Below are 13297 nucleotides of genomic sequence, written 5' to 3' on the forward strand. Positions count from 1 at the left end.
TCTATAGAGACATGTTCGTCTGGTACACAAAGACCCCATTAATTTTTAAACAATTGGTTGAAAAATAGATTTTGATGATGATATATATATCCATCCCACAATTTGCCGATCAGTGTTTGGTCAATGACATCCTTTAAGGATTGACTTGGATGCATAGTAATTATACCACGCATCTTCAGGATTTTGTAGAGCAAAATCCTCAATCAATTAAAGAATTTCCTAACTCAGAATATTTCACATTGGTGGGCAACTTAATTATTTCTAATAAAACTCTTAGCAATATTTGGATTTGTATCCAAAAACAACTATAGTAAATACAAATTACAAAAATAAATAAAAAAATACAGAATTCCATGGCAAACATGTTTCTAGGATTACAGATTAATTTTTGTTTTATTCATCTTGAGTTGTACATCTAAATTTAATCCACAGTATGAACTAAAAGTTTACACAGGAAAAAAAAGAAAAAGGGAGCTTGGGTGACAGCTGCTCCCACAGCATTTGAAGCGACGAAAATGTCCATAGATAGTAAATAATCTACTTCAACTTCTTCTTGGGACGCAAGTTGTTGGTGTGACCACACTTCTTCTTGCGACAATTGGTAGCACGAGGATGGAGACGAGCGTAACATTTACGGCAGATCATCTTATCGCAATTGTATTTTTGGGCCAAAATACGCAAAGAGGGTTCAATGATACCACCACGAAGACGGAGTACCAAATGCAAGGTAGACTCCTTTTGGATATTGTAGTCTGACAAGGTGCGACCATCTTCCAATTGTTTACCAGCGAAGATCAAACGTTGTTGATCTGGTGGGATACCTTCTTTGTCTTGGATCTTAGCCTTGACATTTTCAATGGTGTCGGAAGGCTCAACTTCCAAGGTAATTGTTTTACCGGTAAGGGTCTTTACGAAGATCTGCATTTTTCTGAAAAAAAAAGAAAGCGAAAACAAAATGTCAATATTTAGAATATTTTTTAGTGAAACACTACTTCAACAAAATTTTGGAATAGTTTATTTTACATTTGCGACGTGGGACTCTTCGAGATTCTGTGTTAATTTTTAAGGTTATGTTGATTGTTTTTTTGCTTGATGCTAAGTTTATTATTTTAAAAAGACATTCTGAATACAATTTCGAGAAACGCAACTACTATTTTCATACAAATACACTATAAAATCGTTTGGAGTCCTTTTAACGTCAAAGTTTTCACTATATTTCACAATTTTTGATGAATATTTTTTCTTACCTTCAGAAACGTGCAGTCAAATGCTATTCAAAAGTTAAAAAGGAAAATAAAAGGGAAATTTCCAAGATGGCGGAAAATTTTTTGACATTTGAGGGAATTTTTATATTATGGTTGGTGTTGCCAATCTTATGTGCAACATAACAGTGAATACTCAATATACTCTAACCATTACAAACGGTTTGCAAACAGGAAGATATGTTTTTCGACATGTTTAATATTTAGGAAATTGTCTATTTTAAGAAAACATCAATCAATCAATTGTGATGGGGAAATATACCAAAATATTTTGAAAATATTTTGCAATCATTTTTAGCAGAGCCAAGATTAAATACCCAATAAACAGAGGATAGCGTTTTTCAAATGCAGCACATTCTCAGTTTGAGGGTAAACATTCTTCAATACATTTTCAAATTGTTTGCGAATTGGTCCCATATCGTCAAAATGTTGACGAAATCTTTCAAAATGTGTTGAAAATGATTGGAGAAAACTTTGATAAAATACTGCCCTTACCCCGCCAGCATTTCAAAGTTCAATTTCATGCCCATCGCTACCACAGAATAGTAAATGGTAAGTGCTAACTGTGATGGTGTTTTGTCATCACTATTGCTACAAAAGCCATTTTGATATTTTGTGAAACACCAAGCGCAAATAGCTTCTTATAAATTATTTGAACAAAAATGAAGTGCTATTTAATTACCTTTAGCCGCCAAAATGAAAACTGAATCAGCAAAAACAGACATACACTTATACATATTTCTTGCTAATTATTCCCTGCCAACATTTTTTGAATTTGGGGGCGCTTCTGAGAATCCCCACTACGTCGAATACAATCATATACGACATCAAAAACTCGTCGGAAAAGCGCCGTCACTATTGAGAAGTTGTACCATGCCAAGTTACTACGAAAAAGTTTCTCATCAGTGCAATTATTAGGTGCCTATTTAGATCAATTTCGAAGGACGCCAATAAGAACCCCTGCAAACTATCAGAAAAAGTGCATTTTAAGGTAATTGTAGAAGAATCATTATGGTCAAGTAAACCACGATTGTGTAGATGTTTATTGATTTGATTAAACATTTATAATTTCTTATAAATATAACATTTTTCGGTTTATCTCATCACATTTAACATAATTTTTTGCATTAATAAAAGAATGATGTTGAGTTTTAAGTATCAAGTTACATATTGCAGCGTCTATCAGCCAATTTGTTTATTTTCGATGGAGACAGCGTGCCTGGAAAAATATTTGAAAAACGATCACTTTATTCTATTTGGAAATTCGAAAATTGTTCACCATATACCTTTCACAATTTTAAGCGTAATATCAATGTTTTCAGAACTTTATTTTCGTTTTTATTTAAATAAAATATAACAAGCTGGTTGCGCTTGGCGTTTCACAAAAAAAAAAATGGCTCTTCTAACAGTAGTGATGGCAAAATACTTTCATGTACATTTTGTACTTTTTGATATGCTTCCCCCATCACAGTTCGCGATGGGTGTGGTGACATTTACGAGTCTGTGGTAGCGATGAGGATGAAATGGAACTTTGAAATACTGGCAGGGGGAAAGCCCAAAGCAAATTTTCACAAAGTTTGCATTCCTTAATATGGATTATTAAAGAAAAGTAATCGTGAAAAAATGACGTGGGAAAAACCCAGGGTTGTATAAATATGTGTTTGAAAATCCTCAAAACAAAGATTTCGCATTTATTCCGCGCTAAAGGTGGGTATTAAGTTCGGTTTTGGCCGCTAAAATTGTCATTTTTTCACGATTACTTTTCTTTAATAATCCATTTTAAGGAATACAAACTTTATCAAAATTTGCTTTGGGCTTTTCCCCATCAAGTTATAATAAAATTTGCAACAAATATGTATAATTTCATGTATTTTTCTTACTGATTTAGTTTTCACTTTAGTGATTTTAGCGGCTAAAATCGAACTTAATACTCACCTTAACGTTTTTTATATGGAGTATAACAGATTTTCGTGCCAAAACGTACTAGGCTTAAACTCGAACTTAAACCCACCTTTAAAATGGATTATTAAAGAAAATTAATATAATTTGACATATATTTTGAAAAGAGTATGTTCAGTCAGAGCATTTTCCAAATAAAGAGCGCTTATATTGTAAAATTGACGAGTTTTGGAGGAAAACTTGATTTTTTGTATGGGGAAAACGATTCGTTTTGAAGTCCTTATAAAGGGAAAACATTTCAAACCCCAAAACGTGCTTGGTGAGAACGCCATATTAAAATGCTCTTTTTCTGATTATTTGAAGGGGCTCTTATTGGCGTCGTTCTAAATTTATTAAAAAGGCACCTAATAATTGCACTCATGTGATACTTTTTTTGTAGTAAATTGGCGTGGTACACTTCTCAATAGTGACGGCGCTTTTCCGACGAGTTTTTGATGTCGTATACGATGGTTTTCGACGTGGTGGGGATTCTCAGTAGTGCCGTCAAATTCAAAAAATGTTGGCAGGGTCTTGGGGTATTCTCAAAAGTGGAGAAAATTCAACAAAATATCTTCCAAAATCCAACAAGCCATTGGGCAAGTAATAAATCTTCGGCACCTCGAGAAACGTAATTTTAGGATTGGTATATATATTTGTGTTGCTTATATCCAAAAAGTTCTAAAATTTCAATTGTAGAAGTTTCATTATGGGACATTTACTTCAATTAAATTGGCAACTCAAACCAAAATAACCCTGAAATTACAGCCAACTTCGCACGCCTTGTCATGAACAGATGACTTTGAAACCACCACCAAATGTCAATTTAAGTTTCACCACAATTAGAGAGCAAAATAATATTTTCATAGTAGGGAGATGCAAGTGTTTGAAGGTTTTACGAAAAATTAATTTTTTTTAAATAATTTATACCAGTTAAAAAAATGAAATAACCAAAGAATCTAGAAACAAACAGAGCCACAATAAAATACTTCATTGTAACTGTGGAAGAATCAGCAAAAAACGTGGTGGGATTACATTAGAATTCATCAATTAAACAATTTGAAAAATTTACGCCATTATTTTGCATTGAGTAATGCAAATTCGCGAAACCTAAAAATTTGCACTTTTGTAAATAACTAATTCGGAATTTTGGAGAATTATGTCTACTGAAGCGCAACAACCCCTGGATGCGGGGAATGAGGTAAGAATGACCGAGGGCTTTGAATATATATGTGTGTGTGGTGAGTTTGAGAAAAAAAGATGTGAATTAAAAGAACCTTCTATTAGAGGTGACATGCTTTCCGAGATTGTTGTCGCACAAGTGGTTCCCTTCTTCTTGTTACCAACCAACGGGAATAAATGTTTTGTCCCCAGCATAATGGCAGGGCAAGATATCAAAGTAGCAACACAATGTCGACCTACCAAACTTTAAAATTTATCATAATTAACAGGCCCGCAATTACCCACCGGTTGATATTATTTTAATGAATTAAAATAACTAACTTTTTTGTATAATAAATTCTACGCATATTTAACTTGTTTTTTTCTATATTAAGAAATTGCATTTCATGTTAAATTTTGTATGTTAATTAAATAAGGTCAATGATGTTGATGAAAATAACACGTAAGCCGTATTCGTCAAAGTCATGCATACTAAGATATTATAATCTTAAGGAAACAATGATAACAATTGATGTTTTTAATGAACTTTATTAGAAATGTTCACAGGCTTATCCAACTCACGAATAAACATGAACAACTTTAGTAATCGGCACTTCATTTCGTTACGCCATTTCTATGATTCCTTAATTCAATCTCATTATTTCTATGCGGGTTTTTGTTCATAGTTGCTCGAGCATCTACTTAAAATACGAATACTATAATATTCTGTTGTCTTATTTTAAATATGGCATGCGTTAATCGCTAATGAATTATCTGTATAACTACTTTTTTCTTCAAATGATTTGTTTCGGTAGGATACAGTTAAAAAATGCAGATTTGCAAATATATAATTGATGACGTGGACATTTAAGAGTATAATGACCATATTGGTATAAAACTTTCAAAAACAAGAATATTGAGTCTAGATAAATACATTTATTTTCTGTTCGACATAGAACCGCATCTTGAGTCAATCTTGACCTGAATGTCCGTATTTGCAAAAAAATATCGTATTGAATGAAAACGTGGTAAAAAAATATAGTATTGAACGAAGAACTCGAGTATATGATAAGGCACCGATCGCCTCCGTAATATATTAGTTTTATTGAATAACCTAATATTTGATCTTGTGTTTTAATATATCCGGCTGATGAGTCCTCTGTAGCTGGTCAAATCCCTCTGCCTCCACACCGCCATGGTCCGGATAATTGTGTATACGCTGTCCCTACGTCATGGGGACGAGGCCCTCACCGTCGGAAGGGGCGGGAATGCGGGCGATGGGACCGTTCGTTAAAAAAAAATTATAACGGGACACGGGATTAAATATGGTATTCATATTGATACTTTATTTGTAATTTTTAAGCCCCATCAGTCGTCTAAAAAAACTTTACAAAAACAAAGTGGCAAAAGAAGGGAGAATTAATTAAAAAGTTGCATATCATTTCATAAAGTGACTCAAGAATGCAAAAGTATGGCATTTAGCGACACAAAATTGTCGTCCCTTGAAAAACGTAGCAAAATTGTCACGAAGGTGGCATAACGTTAACATACGTTTTCACTAGAGGGAAAAATTCAAATCGATTATGCGACTTTTTTAAAGTGACCAAAATTAAATAGAAAAAGAAAGAATAGAAAATTAAAATTTTAAAGAAAATCCCCAAAAGTCAACGATGAAATGTGACATAACTTTTTTGATGATCATATATAAAGTTCTTAAAATTTGGTAAAAGACAAAATGTCGCTTTAAAACTCAACAATTTAAATTTCTAAAAGGTCGACTTTCTCTCATTTTGAAAAAGTCAAAGCCATTCCAATCTCTACTTTAACAATATGATGGACACGATCAATTGGTATCCTTGCCCACATTTTCAAGATGCTCCGTTAGTGGTGCGTTAGCTAACGAACTTTTAAATCGTACTTTGAACATATCTGCCAGCTTGCCAATATATTTCATTGCCAGCTTGCATTTTTCAGGAGAGAAGGTAGTTGTAATTTATTTTCTGTTAATTCAGATAACTCATAACGAAGCTACATGACAATGACCGTTAGAGTTTCTGTTATTTCATCAAATTTCAATTTAGTATCGTAAAAATTCTTTGTGATTTGTCTATTATTGATTTTTCGTCTATTTCGTCTTTAGTGCTCATTTCAATGTCTAAACTTAGCACACTAATACTAAACTTAGCATACCAATGGTTGATTTTCCGAAAACTTGCCATTAAACCATGTTTTGCTTGTACTGCAGACTTTTTCGTTCAAAACCAAATTTCTATCTACACGCCATTTTTTCGAAATAATCACAAGATGCTTAATAAAATGCTAACACAAACTAGTGATTCGACGTATGTATACGCGGCTTCTTAAAGTAAGGCAAAATAAAAATTATTAATTCTAATAGCGCCATTTATGTCAGGCCGGGACAAAGGCAGTGGTTTCTATTTCATACAATACATTTCGTATATTTTAAAGAATTGTTGGACAATACAAATTGGTTGTATTTTGCTAAATATTATGTTTTTTTTCACTTCCAGGTCGCCCAAGCTAATGGAGATGCGCCTGTCGAGGGCGGTCAAGCTCAGGGCCAACAACAGCAGGCACCACAATCAAAAATGGAATCATTTTTTGCAATGACAAAGTCATTAATTCTCCGTGCCCTTATAATCTACTTTGTATCATCTTTCTTTAGAAGAGGGCCACCACCAACCAATAATCCAAATGAAAAATCACCTGCCACTGGTCCTAAAATACATGCGTGGAATTACTTCGAGAATGGAACACTTTTTGATTTGCACGTCTGGCTATCAGATGATCCCGATGAAGTGAATTTTCAACAAAAATCGAATTTATTGTGGCTTCAGGAAGACTTAACCTATGGCGATTGGAAATCAGGACCCAATCGTGACGGCCTATACTATCATCATGTAAATGTAAAGGCTACACCAAAACTTATGAATAATGGTAGCATATATTTGCATGCATTTGTTACAAAACAGGGTGAATCGCCTGATCCTAATTCACCATATTATGTCAAAAATGGAATGATGGGCCATCAGACGAGACAATTGAATAAATTCAAAAAAATACGGGTCAATAGAAACTACAATTTGTTGGCAAGTGAGCAGGAAAAGTTAGCCTTCGAACTGGCTCAAGTGAATTTAAAAGACACCATAGTTTCACATTGGCATCCGAATTTAACACTAAATTTGGTTGTTGATCAGACCAATTGGGCTCAGGGAACCGTACCACCACCTCTAGATGAATTTGTGAAATTTGTTGATAATGGTAGAACCTATTTGCCAATTGTTTTCATCAATGACTATTGGAATTTGCAACGTGAATATTTTCCCATAAATGAGACAACACCAGACTTGCCGTTGCATTTGACTTTCCAACCCATTGGTATGTTTAAATGGCAATTGTATGCTGCGCAACAAATGAAAAATAAATTTGCCGGGAATATGCTTGGTGAACTTATGGCTTCAGGCGGCGGTGAGGTAAGATAAAAATTTGTTTAATCACCTAAGCGAATTTATTTATTTTATTGTTTTATACAAATCTTTCTTAAAAAATTGATTGAAATTATATATCAAAAAATAATGAAAAAAAGTAAAAATCACAGGCTGCTCTAAAGACTAGTCGTATTGCTATTGCAGCAAAAGCTAAATATATAATTAAAAAAGAAAAAAATAAATAAATGGAAAGATAATTAAAAAATAATAAATTCTCTATTCAACATAGCCTAGATCATACATTAGAAATGAGAATAGAAGAAGAAAACAAATATATAAAAAATTGCATAATATATCTTTAAACTCGAAAATAATAAAGGAAATTTTGGATTTTGTTATTGAGCATTAAATATTTTTTTTCTTGTTTTTAATTTCATTTATTTACTTTTTTGGTTTTTGCCCATAAATTTTGTATCAATTGTTTTTTATTTTAATTAAATATTTATTTTGTCTATTATTATTATTTTTATAATTATTTTTTATTTTTTATTCCTTGTTTATTATCATCTTGTTAACTAGCATTCAACTTGACTCACATACTGTATAAGATTATTAATATCTTGTTGTATGTGAAACTTGAAAATTCAATAAATTCAAAATATTATTACTATTTTTTGTTTTATAAAATATATATTCAAACTCAATATTTTTAATTTATTTTTTGCTATAGTATTTACATTAACATTTGGGCTTTTCTCTTCTCTTCCAGGAATCCGACGAGGATCAAGATTCTCTTAAGGAAACTATGTTGGAAACAAATATCTATCTTTTGGGTTTAACCATAGCCATATCCATATTGCATTCAGTCTTCGAACTATTGGCCTTTAAAAATGATATACAATTTTGGAATAACCGTCAATCCCTTGAAGGTCTCTCAGTACGATCGGTCTTTTTTGGTGTATTTCAATCGCTTATCGTTCTCCTGTATGTTTTGGATAATGAAACCAATTTTATGATTCGAGTATCATGTTTCATTGGTCTTGGTATTGAGGTATGGAAGATACACAAAGTCGTGGACATCAACTATAATACAGAACATAAGGTTTTGGGTGTATTTCCTAAAATCTCCTTCAAAGACAAAGGATCATATTCAGAGAGTGCTACAAAGGAATATGATAATTTAGCCTTTAAGTATCTAGGATGGGTATGTTTCCCCCTGCTCATCGGTTATTTTGTCTACTCATTGGTGTATAACGAACATAAAGGCTGGTATTCCTTTGTGTTAAATATGTTGTATGGCTATTTGCTAACATTCGGCTTCATAATGATGACGCCCCAACTCTTTATTAACTACAAATTGAAATCTGTGGCCCATATGCCTTGGCGCATGATGACATATAAATTCTTAAACACATTTATTGATGACATCTTTGCTTTTGTTATAAAAATGCCAACCATGTACAGATTGGGTTGCTTCCGCGATGATATCATCTTCTTTGTATTCCTTTATCAACGTTGGCAATATCGTGTTGACCTTAAACGTGTCAATGAGTTTGGTTTCTCCGGTGAAATGGAAGAGCAAGCCGCCCAAAAGAAATTGGAAGGCACTACGCCTGCTGTCAAGGATAAACCCGCCGCCACTGCCGCCGAAGCAAATGCCAAACCAAAATCTGCACAAGAAAAGAAAAAGGATTAAAGAGTTTCGTCGTTGGTTTTATATATACTAAAAATAAAATTAAAATACATATAATAAATTAGCATTTTATTTAGAAAATGTACATTTCTAGGAGATTTTATGGAATTACAATGGCTGTAGTTGTATTTGTTACTCTTTGTAATTCACCCTTTTGTTTGCAAATAATTCTTGTATAACTTTTATTGAACATACCACAACGTTGTTGAATTCTTCTTTTTTATGTTATTAAATTAATTTTATGCTCATTAATTTATTGTAAACATTATTCATACTATTTTCAAGAGTATTTGTATTCTTTTTAATAAATATATTCATATAGTAATTCATTGTGTGCCGGAGTATTACATATCGAAATTGCTATTTATTCAAATTTGTGCTATAGTTCAACTAAAAATGGAATTCAATGAATTGAAATTTTATCAAGTTTCACCAATTAAATTCCCAATATTTTCAATATTATCTTGGATATTTTTTTAACATCAATTTTAAATTTTTATGAATGATGCTATCTATTACTCCAGCCCATTTTGAACAATTATTATAAATTTTTATGTGGCATTACAAATTTGCATATCATTTTCCCTTTGCTTTAAAAACAAAAATCTCTAAAGACAAACTACATATTTTTAATTTTGTATATGTTTTGTGTATAAAAATTCTGTTTAAGATATGCATACCTTGAATTATATACAAACAACTACATCAAAAAAAATCGTAATAAATATGAAATAAGAAGAGAGATAATACCTTAGGAAATTACCCAACTGAAAATAAACGAGCATATTACAAACATAATAAAAAAAACTAAGAACAAATCAAATGTAATATATACGTTATCTTTGTTTTAAAATACCATCAGTTAAAAAGAAAAAACCCTTATCTTCCTCGTTTAATCGTTGCTAAGCCGATTTGGGTCAACTGAATGTCTTTTGTCTGGTAAATTAGGCAATGTCTTGTGTTTTTCTTATCTTATCAATATAGCATTAACTCAGCGAAAAGTTATCCAAACGTAAATTCAGCTATTTGCAAAAAAAACATTAATATTTATCATCCTTATTGATTTCATTGTTAATGATCTAAAACGTAATATTCCGATGGTTCGATTATGATTTACTCTCAAGTCCTACGAAACTCAGGTTAGGAGTTATTGCAAGAGGACTTTTGGCTTTCTTAAGACTTTAGAGATGTTGTTATATCCCAGCAAACAAAGAGCTTCCAAAAAAGTAGTTCGGATCCGCAATTTGTGATACGGAAGTGCAACCTGAATCATCACCAATGAATTTTATATGGACATGTCATAGGACGGAAGTACTCCATTTTTGGATTCTTTTGCATTGCTTTAGAAGTTGTCCTAGGAAGTTCATTTGGATCGAGAAATTTAACAAACTGAAAAACAAAACATTTCCAATTTCATTTTTTATTTTATGCGTATTTTTTGTTACACTTTTATTTTCTTACTAGCGTAACCCGGCCCGCTTCGCTGCGCCTTCCTAAGATTATTTGTAGTTGACTTAGTCAACCATATCCTTCGTGCTGAAAACAAATTCGAAAAGATTTGAATTCTTTCAAACAAATCGGACTACTTGCTTTTTCGTTTATAGATCGAAATACGGCGGATATGCAGATGTAAAACGGTCCGTCTTAAAAAATGTCGGGGAGAGGGTGTCCCCCTTCCTCCAAATTTTTAAATAATGTTCTGTATTCAAGTAGTTGGACAATCTTCTATATTTCTTGTGAATTTTAAGTGTGGTTTGTCGAGGAAAGGTATCCTTCTCATCATACCGCAAAATTAAGCACTATATTATTATTATACAAAAATGTGAAATTTTCAAAAAATCTGTCAAAAGGGAACCCACCTTCGCTCCACTCCGACCTGATATTGGAATATCATATACTACCCAACGGTCCCTATAAATTCTATCGAAGTAAATCGACAAAGTATATTTTACTATTCCCCTTCCCCAACCAGTTATCGAAAAATCATGTATTAATTTAATCACCTCCTCCCACGTTCCCTGTAAATTTTCAAATAGATTGGAGAAGGTTAAATTTTGCTATATTGTTTTAAAAGGACGTCACTTTCCCCGATACAATATCGCCACACAGTGAAGGTCCTATTCACACCCTTAACCTTCCCCGAAAATTTCAAGAAAATCTAGAAACAAGGAAGGTTCCCTCCCCGTCCAAGATGAAGCGTATCTTTTGAAAACGTCCCAGAAAATGTCAAACAAATTATAAGCCCAATTTTCAAACAGCAAGTCAAGGGGCGGCCCCTCTTCCGACCAAATATCACAAAATGAGGTATCCAATATTAATTTCATAACCTCTCCCCACGTCCTCAGTAAATTTCAAGTAACTTGGGAAAAGTTTAATTGTTTCTCTGTATGTTCTTACGAGAAGCGGATGTCCCCTTATGCCCTTTTATTTTTCCCTGACAAAATATTAAAAAATCAGGAAACTGCTATAAATTTTATACCCTCACCCATTTTTTCCGTAAAATTTCAGTCGGAGGACTTAAGTTTTATTTTCACTGTATTTTAAAAAAGTCGGGCAATGGGGAGGTCCGACGACACGAACATCGAAAAATAAAGGTACCCCATTTTAATTTCATAACCTCCCCGCATGTTCTCTGTAAATCTCAGATAATTTAGAGAATTTTAGTTTTTTCACTGTACTTTAAAAAAAAAGTCGGACAAAGGGGAGGCCCCCCACCGCGACCAAATATCAAAAAATAAAGTAGCGGATGCCAACTCCAATTTTCAATGAAAATTTCAAGCAAATCGGTCAACTTTGGTCCAATTTTAAAAAAGTCGGACAAAGAGGAGGTCCCCTCGGCGACCAGGGGCCAAATCACCGCATTCGTCATCGAGTTCTGTTTCGTATCGAGAAACATTTCGATCGCTGTATCGAGAAACATTTCGATCACCGCATTCGATCGTAATTTATTTTGTCTACTACTTTTTTTACATTGCTGTAAACATATGGTAATAAGAAATTGGAAGCAAAAGATTATTTCAAAAGAACTTTTTGAGATCAAAATATGTATATGTGTAAAAATTATTATGAATCCGTGTGTTTTTGTTTTCCTCGTCTTCGGATTCAGAGGATGAGTACAAAGTGGCATTAATAAGGAAAAACATTCGAGACAAAATCAGTCGTTTGCCTGAGGTGCATTGCCTGTAAATGATACTATTTTGAAGTGAGTGCTTTTATCTAGTTGTGTTTTTAGATTTAAAAGACGATTTCGTCTGTCAAAAGAAGCTTTTAAATATGTTCTTGAAAAATGAGTTTTTTTTAAGCGGCTACTGAGCAAAATATATAAATAATACTTCCATTTTAACCAACAACTTGTTTCTTTTTGATTACATTTTTTCTGCTCAAATATCACTACATATTTCGTTTTCGATAGCATGCTACCTATCGTGTTCAACTTCGAGTAGAAACAATTCGATAACGACTGCGGTGATTCGCGTAAACTACATTACGACGACGAAGTACTCGATTTCGACTGCGGTGATTTGGCCCCAGGTGTCCAAGAAATGAGGTACCCTGTGTTCACCACATGAGCGTTCCCTAAGATCTCTGAAAGTTTCAAGTAATCGGTTCAGCCGTTTCCGAGTTTAGCCGGAACATACAAACAAACAAAACAAACATACTTTGAATTTTATATACATATAAAGATTAACTAATTTTTACAAATTTAAAAACTTCTTCGCTTCCACCGGGGGATGAACCTGGGTCTGTTGGCACCATAACAGAACGCCTTAGCACACTCAGCCACAAACGCCATTGAA

The 13297-nt window shown here is 33.1% G+C and overlaps 2 protein-coding genes across 3 annotated transcripts; one reads left to right on the forward strand and one right to left on the reverse strand.

Moving 5' to 3' along the window:
* Nucleotides 1-349: 349 nt before the first annotated feature.
* RpL40 (ribosomal protein L40) lies at nucleotides 350-1402 on the reverse strand. Of its 2 annotated transcripts, none has more exons than XM_075296790.1 (2): nucleotides 1248-1402; nucleotides 350-928 (listed from the first exon to the last, which is right to left on the reverse strand). In XM_075296790.1, exon 2 carries the CDS (start codon nucleotides 922-924, stop codon nucleotides 538-540), a length of 387 nt encoding a protein of 128 aa, XP_075152905.1. In that variant the 5' UTR covers nucleotides 925-928; nucleotides 1248-1402; the 3' UTR covers nucleotides 350-537. The 2 variants fall into 2 exon arrangements, with proteins under 2 accessions (XP_075152905.1, XP_075152906.1); XM_075296791.1 differs by lacking the exon at nucleotides 1248-1402 and adding an exon at nucleotides 1024-1148.
* A 2604-nt stretch (nucleotides 1403-4006) lies between these two features.
* On the forward strand, nucleotides 4007-10328 carry LOC142226674 (putative lipid scramblase CLPTM1). The gene is made up of 3 exons (XM_075296792.1): nucleotides 4007-4398; nucleotides 6890-7852; nucleotides 8577-10328. Exons 1-3 carry the CDS (start codon nucleotides 4357-4359, stop codon nucleotides 9501-9503), a joined length of 1932 nt encoding a protein of 643 aa, XP_075152907.1. The 5' UTR covers nucleotides 4007-4356; the 3' UTR covers nucleotides 9504-10328.
* The last annotated feature ends 2969 nt before the right edge of the window (nucleotides 10329-13297 follow it).

Source organism: Haematobia irritans, chromosome 2 (genome assembly GCF_050003625.1).
Source record: "Haematobia irritans isolate KBUSLIRL chromosome 2, ASM5000362v1, whole genome shotgun sequence".
In the NCBI taxonomy this organism is placed as follows: Eukaryota; Metazoa; Arthropoda; class Insecta; order Diptera; family Muscidae; genus Haematobia; species Haematobia irritans.